This window comes from Gavialis gangeticus, unplaced genomic scaffold (genome assembly GCF_001723915.1).
Source record: "Gavialis gangeticus isolate Ggan-Ray unplaced genomic scaffold, GavGan_comp1, whole genome shotgun sequence".
Classification (NCBI taxonomy): Eukaryota; Metazoa; Chordata; order Crocodylia; family Gavialidae; genus Gavialis; species Gavialis gangeticus.
This window is the reverse complement of record NW_017729027.1, coordinates 7,889,042-7,896,515: the sequence shown is the minus strand read 5'-3', so window position 1 is coordinate 7,896,515 and position 7,474 is coordinate 7,889,042. Positions and strand designations below refer to the sequence as shown.

The window sequence follows — 7,474 nt, the reverse complement described above, 5'->3', positions numbered from 1 at the left end:
TTCTTGCTACCTATATACTTGAAGAAGGACTTTTTGTTATCCTTAACCCCAGAAGCTAATCTAAGCTCCAGTGCTGCTTTAGCCTTCCTTACCAAATCCCTACAAGCTCCAGTCAGGGAGTTGAACTCCTCCTTTGCCCCTGCCCCCTGCTTCCACTGCCAGTATGCTTTTTTCTTTGCCCTCAGGCCAGCCTGGATATCTGCACTCAGCCATGAAGGTTTCTTGGACCCTTTTCCCACCTTCCTGCACAGAGGAATTGCATCCTGCTGTGCCCCAAGGATACCTCCTTGAGGAAGGACCACCATTCCTGGACCCCCATACTAGCTACACCCTGGGCTCCAAGTGCCTTCCTGACTACTGTCTTGAGGAGGGCAGTGGGGGCAGCAGGAGCTGACCCCACTCCGGACAAGCCACAGCTCCGTTCTGCACCCCTCCCCAGCTGTGCAATGTCTGCCCCGCCCCTGGCCCAGCTCCACTCCCCACCCTTACAGTGGGGGCCTCCATCTGCCACCACCATGCCCCTTCCCTTCCTCCAAAACAGATGTACCAGCCAGATGCTGTTCTCCAAGCCACTGGGCTGGGCTCCTCGCCGCATACATGCTGCAGCTGTGCCCATGCACAGGGCATTTATCAGCCATTTCAGCCAAAGAAAGCTGGTTTTTGATACTGTCAATTTTCCCTATATCAGCGCTGATCCAATATGGGACAGATGCATCGGAGCACCTTTAATAGGGATCTACTTAAATTGCAGTGAGTCAAAGGGTTTTTCACGGCCCACTCACAGAGCCCATTTCGCGGGTATATTGCAGCAGCCCTGCCCCTCAGCACTGACTGATGAAGAGGCACAAAGGGAGGGAGAAGGGACAAGGGGGAGGCCACCATCTTAATTGCTGGCTGTTCTTTGTCTTGCCCCTCAGCTCTGATTGGCAGAGATGCCCCAACAGGGGGAAAAGGGACAAAGGGGGAGCTGTCATCTTGTCTGATGCCCTTCATGCCACCCAGCACCTTCCAATCCCGGCAGTGAGGTTTTGGTCGATTTCTTGGACAATCCCAGATGTTGTAGTTTCTGTGAAATCCACAAATTAACTAGGTCCTTATTTCTATATTACAATGTGTATCACATGGAGATCATATTAATACAAAAAGATACTTTTTACATTACTTTGAAACACATCTACAGCAATCTTTACACTAAGTCAACTGTCCAGAAAGAATAAATATTTTTTTTAAAAAATACACCAGTACCTCTGAATAGTTTGACCACCACAGTTAGGAGAAATTTAAAAAAAACCCAACCAGGATGGGTGGGAGGATAGAAAAGACAGGAGCCATCAAAACCTGTCAGGGAAAGGCTTCCATCTTTCTCCTACATACATTTTTCCCTCTTAGATTATAATGGTGCAGGCTCAAAAATGTCAACAAAGTTTACAGTTACAACATTATCCCATAAAGAGAAGAATCCAGATTCTCCAAGATAATTGCTTCTAGACCTGCTCAGAAAAACAATTTTAAAACTAAAACCACAATTCACAACACGTTTTAAGTTTTTCTACAACATCCATCATCCATTGTACATCAAAACCCACAGCAAAATCTTTAACACTTTTCATGAGATAGCTAGTATTTGGAACCCTGGTTTTAGAAGAGATATTAAACATTCCCCAAATAATTCTGCTAGCCTATATTTTTGAGATGTGCAACATTTATTGAATATATATGGTCTAAAATTATACTGGTACTTGCATGGCACTTAGTCACTTATGGCTTGCCATTCATAGTTCATAATGGTTATACTAAATCAAGTCAATAGAGACTTTGCAGTACACAATGTTGCAAGATACAGGCTTAAACATCACAATTTCTCAAAACTTTGCCCACCCTCATTCTACTGACAGGTTTCTCAGAAAAAATAAATAAATAGGAAATGACCAATAATATTTTAAAGTTGCAAAGAATGAGGTGCACATCACCAAAATGAACTCCTAATTTTTATTTCCTGATATGTAGTGCGATTATGCACTATGCAAAGAATATATTTAAGCATTTTAAAACTTTTAAGAAAAATTTAAAATATTAAAATGAAAATGTGATTTATCCATTGTTTTCCAAAACATATTGTTATTGCTAAAAAAAAAAATCCCCAAAATGAAAGAAAATATAAAGTGCACCTTGATAGTGCACTTGGGAAATACTTTAATGAATTCTTAGGTTCCTTATGAGAAATTAGAATTCTCTGGTTAAATGTATAGTTGTAATCTAAGATACCAGGCATGTTTGTTCGTCTCCGTGACCCAAGCGCCCTCCTTGACCATGTCCACAAGTATAAAGCTGTCCTTTCTGGGAAAGGAACACAGAGTGAAATTTACACAGGACCACCTGTAAACAAAAACATATATGTTATTTTTTATGTCAATTCAAGTTTTGTTTGGGTTTTTTTATTATTACTATTTAGCTCAAACAGCAAGTTTATGGGAAGTCTGGTTTAAAACAGGAAAATATTGTACAATATACTATAAAGAAAGTATGGAGTAGCTATTCGTAAAGTTATATAAACATTTATAGAACCAATTATGAACATAATCAAATGATTTAAAGCACTATTTTGAGAAAAATTACCTTGATCAATTAGTTTCTAAGTCTAAGAAAGAGGCAATGATTTCCAAATTGCTTCTACAAACATTAAGGAACTGAAATTGTCTCAGTTACAAATGTAAAATAATTCCTGGGCTCACATAGGACCCCAATTCTCTAGCCCATCTATGAAAGCACAAAGCCTCCTCACAAGCTTACCTGACCAATTCATTTTGCCCATGCAAGATTTCCCTTAGGTTGCATAGGCCTCCTGCATCCACCTCCAGCTTTGGGAGAACATCCATAAAAGTGAGGCAGAAGACAAAATAATCTTGCACCTCATGAAAGTGAGGTCAGCTTTGGCATCTATTTGTCAATGATTCATGGCTGCCTGAACAGGTGCTGGAAACGATGGTACCCTCCCACCAGAAACAACCTAGTGACTAGAAAGGTCTAGAGGCCAAAGAGCACTGAATAACTAACGTCCTTTGCTACAGTCCAGGAAACATAGTGTAGCACAAACAACATAAATGCCTACCTCCCAAGTCCTGTGCCATACCCACAAGACATTGACACACGAGCAAGTTAATTTTCATCATTTTCAGGCTGTGATAAACCATTTTAAAAAAAATCCTGATAAATAAGGGTTGAGAGAGCGCTAAATTCTTATAGCTGCACTGCACTCTGTTATCTGTTTACTTTAAATGAAGTTTTATACCTTAATCATTAGTAATTTCATAGCTAAAATTATAAAATAGGCACTACCAGTCAACTTGTAAAGTCACTTCAAATTTATAGTAATCTAACAACACACAAAACTAATGGACCAGACCTAATGCTTTAATAAATATACAAGTCCATGTTTGGACAACAGCAGCCTAACAAATTAACATTCCATCTGTTGGGTTTTTGTCAAGGCCACCACTATGGTCTTAAATCACAGGAGCTGTATAAAACACACTGAATTACACTACAACGTAAGAATGCAGCAAAATTATTTCCTCAATACGCTGGTTCAACTGATAATTCTCAAGTTCCAATAATGGTTTTCATGGACAAACTGTTTATAGATTTCATAAACATTAGAGGCTGGTGTTTATAGATTTCATAGACATTAGGGGCTGGAAGGGACCTCACAAGATCGAGTCCAGCCCCCCTGCTAGAGGGAGGAAGTCTGCTGGGGCCAAATGATACCAGCAAGATAAGCATCCAAATGCCTTTTGAATGAATCCAGATTAGGTGCTTTCATCACCTCTGGGGGGAGTCTGTTCCAGACCCTGGACACTCGAACTATAAAGTTTTTCCTTATACCCAGTCTAAATCAGGCTTCCAGAAGTTTGTGGCTTAGTCCTTATTATCCTTTGGAGAGTCCTGGTGAACAACTGTTCTCCCAGATCCTGGTGCACCCTCCTTATATACTTATAGGCTGCCACCATGTCCCCCCTGAACCTTCTTTTCTCCAGGCTGAAGAGTAAATATATGGTATGATATGATATACTGTGGCAACTAAAGTCTTATATGAAGGACCAGGTGACTGTCAGTTTTTCCTTGTGATAACTTATCCTGCAACATATTGGACCTGTGTATGAAGCCTGAACAGAGAAAAACTTTATCAAGTTATTTCCTTAACTTCAGCTCACTGTCTAAAATGACACAGGTTATTACGAAATTAAAATAGCTTCATATGCCTGAACTGAAATATTTAACCTGTTACCTACACGAAAGTTAATTTTGCATCGGAGCTTAAGAATTTGTCATGGCTACCAATCAAAACAGTAATGCATGCTTTTATATTCATCACCATCTATAAAAAGATCTGTGAATGATCAGTCCAGGTACTAAAAGGAAAATATATGGTAGACCAATGCAGCAAGGACTGTCCATATGAGCGCTAGGAAGATCAGCTTCACTACCTAGACCAGAGGCGCTCAATCCTCAGCCAGCAGGGTTCCTCAGCTCCTCACAGGTGCAAAAATTTGGTGGCGGGGAACATAGGTACTGCTCCATTGCTGCTAAATTTTGGGACTCATGGGGAGTCCTGGGCCCTGTGCTGGGCACACAGGACCAGAAAGGGCCAGGACTAATCCAGGCCCACAGGGCTCCATCCAGCCCACAAACAGGCCCCATGCTGCTTATCAGGCCTGATGGACCAACAAACTTTGAGCACCACTGGTCTAGACTTCTCTGCAGATGAGTCTGACTCATTACAGTAGGTGTATATAAATTGTGTGTCTTTCAGGTTACGCAAGAATATGCAGATAAGATACCTGTATTAGGTTTCAGAATACCTGTTTGATATAGAGTCCATTCCGAGGAAACAGATCTACCAATTCAGGATGGTGTTTACTCTGCTGACCACCATGACCCAAAGTAAAGTTTATGTTGTTTCCCCAAGTGTAGACTTCTGTGGGATCTACAATGCAATGACAAAATTCTACCTAAACCAGCTGCTGTATGAGAAATTAAATTTAACTCCATTTTATGTTTAAAACTCCATTTTAAAATAAATAAGGTTTTATTAAAACAAGCCTTTTTTAAAAAAAGAATAATAATGTAAATTGCCATAATTTAACAAGAAAAAGACTCAAGACCAAAGTGTCCCCTTTACATTATTTCCCAGACTCACAAGTATCTTAATATTTTTTCATATAAAGCAATCACCGGTGAAAACATTTACTGTACATGCAAAGTCTAAATACAGAACTGCACAAATTACCCTACTAATTTTACAACCATGAACAGTTATACAGATCAGAATCCATACTCTCAGATCACTGTAGTTACATTTGATGGGGTCTTTAAATTTTGCAGGTCTGTAAAAAAAAAGTAACTTTTGCATCAAAAGTACTTTTGCTCTTTCTTGTTCAAGAATAACTTTATTGGGGGGAAAGACTAAAAGTCTATTTCTTCTCTGATAAAAATCAAAATCAGTAGTGAATACACAGGTCTGAAAACAAGATTGCCAAATAATCCAGTACTGCTTAGAGGCAAAAAGAAGGAAAAAAAAAAATGAAAACAATCATGAAATAGTGTTTAAATGTACTCTAGGAACAACAGAAATAACCTAAGATATTATGCAACCAAGTAACACTGTAAGTATTTAACCAAGTAAAAGAGCAAACAGATAAACTATTTCCATTGCTCAAGTTAACTAAAGCTGAGGGGAAAAAAAAACCATGAAAAAGGAGCTTCAATAAAAGGTGGATAAATTAATATTTTTAAACTTATAATCTAAGAAGATGTTTATGTAGATAAGGAGAATTTTTCAAAGTTTTTAACTTGTAAGACTATTCTTACATCCATATTCTCAAGGAGCCAGTTGTATACTAGTTAACATGCTGGCTGTCACGATTACTTACTTTAAAAAAACGGAAATTGAAAAGCTGTTCTAACAATCCTTTGAAGATTAACATAATTAGGATACTATTTCTGCTCTTAATTCTGTTGAAAACCAGGAGTAACTTAAACTTAATAGACAGAATTACTTCTTAAGTCATTACGGTCTCAATTCCCCCCTTCCCCAGCCACCTCCCTTCCCCCAGAATACATGAGGATCTAAAACAAGAGTGGGCAAAATATGGCCCACAGGTGCAGGTACCCCATTCCAACCTGGCCCAGGCACAGGGGTCAGTCCAGGCCGTGGCACGTGCAGCTGGTCCCACCACCCGCAGGCACACGCAGCAGGACTGGGGTGGTGTGTCGGCCAGACTCATTTCCTGGCAGCAGCAGCTCCTTCCAGCTGCCACGGCTACCACTGGACCTAGCCCAACTGCCCAGACACCCAGCCCATCTGCCCCACACCCAGTGCTGGGACCCATGCAGACAGGGCATGCAGCCAGGCGGATGGGATGGGGCCACGGATGGGCAGAGAGCAGCATCTGGGAGCTGGGCAGGCAGGGCCAGGTTCACAGGGCAGTGACAGTGTAGCGCCAGGCCAGAGCTGTGATCCATTCCCTGCATGCCACTGGCCTGAGACATGGCCCCACACTGTCAACAAGGCAAGATCCTAGACCCAGCCCCATCCCACTCTTGGATGCCACTCCCCACCTGCCCACACCTCCAATCCCATTCACCTGGCTCAGCACCCTGCCCACATGGATCCCGGCCAGTCTTCACTGAAACCCCAAGATGGTAACAACACATAACAAGGGCCCAGGGCAGAGCCGTGATCCTCTTCCCATGTAACTGGTGCCCATCTCAGCAGCGTGTGGGGAGTGCACTGTAGCTCTGCCCCAGGCACCGGCCCTAGCTCTGTACTATCACAGCCACACAACCCCAGACCAGGCCCAGCCCACTCATCCCACTCCCAGATGCCAATGCCCACCCACCAATGGCCCCATACCAACTGCTTGGCCGAAGGCAGAGCACAGCCACTTAGAGAGTTTTGCTGACCTGTTGGGAGCGGAGGGGTTGTGGGGGAGGCTGGGCTGCAGACCTGGCCCACGACAAAACTCCCTAAGTAGCTCTCAGGCTGAAATAATTGTCCACCCCAATTTAAAAGGAACAAATAGAGACTCACTCTTGCTTACTCTAACATTTCAATTGCTGCTAGCATCAAACGTTTCACATTTGGCACATGTGAACAAGCTTTTATTTTGTGCTCTTATCAAGAGACAATAATGATTACTAACGCTATGGTACTTGAAGCTGTGTTTAGTCAATTAAAAATAGTATGGTTCATACAGAAGCATGAGTATGCATGCACACACAGAAACACAAGGTTGGTAGAAGACAGAGAATCCTGCAGGATGAGCTATTATTTGATGCCCTACCAGTTTTCTTGAAGATTACATAAGCTGGTCTATCCTTCATCAGAAGATCCAAGGCAGATAAACCTTCTTTATCTTGGATATACAAACTAACCCCATGCTGAATGAAAAAAAAAAAAAAAAAAAAAAAAAAA

At 41.6% G+C, this 7,474-nt stretch overlaps 1 protein-coding gene across 1 annotated transcript in view; it reads right to left on the bottom strand.

The window, feature by feature from the left end:
• Positions 1 to 7,474, bottom strand: part of IBTK (inhibitor of Bruton tyrosine kinase) — a 117,551-nt gene that overhangs the window by 89,253 nt on the left and 20,824 nt on the right. Inside the window, exons 3-5 of the mRNA XM_019520435.1 lie at positions 7,344 to 7,440; positions 4,860 to 4,984; positions 2,266 to 2,376 (exon numbers count right to left, since the gene is read on the bottom strand). Coding sequence (XP_019375980.1) covers positions 2,266 to 2,376; positions 4,860 to 4,984; positions 7,344 to 7,440 — 333 coding nt within the window. The remainder of the gene's footprint in view (positions 1 to 2,265; positions 2,377 to 4,859; positions 4,985 to 7,343; positions 7,441 to 7,474) is intronic.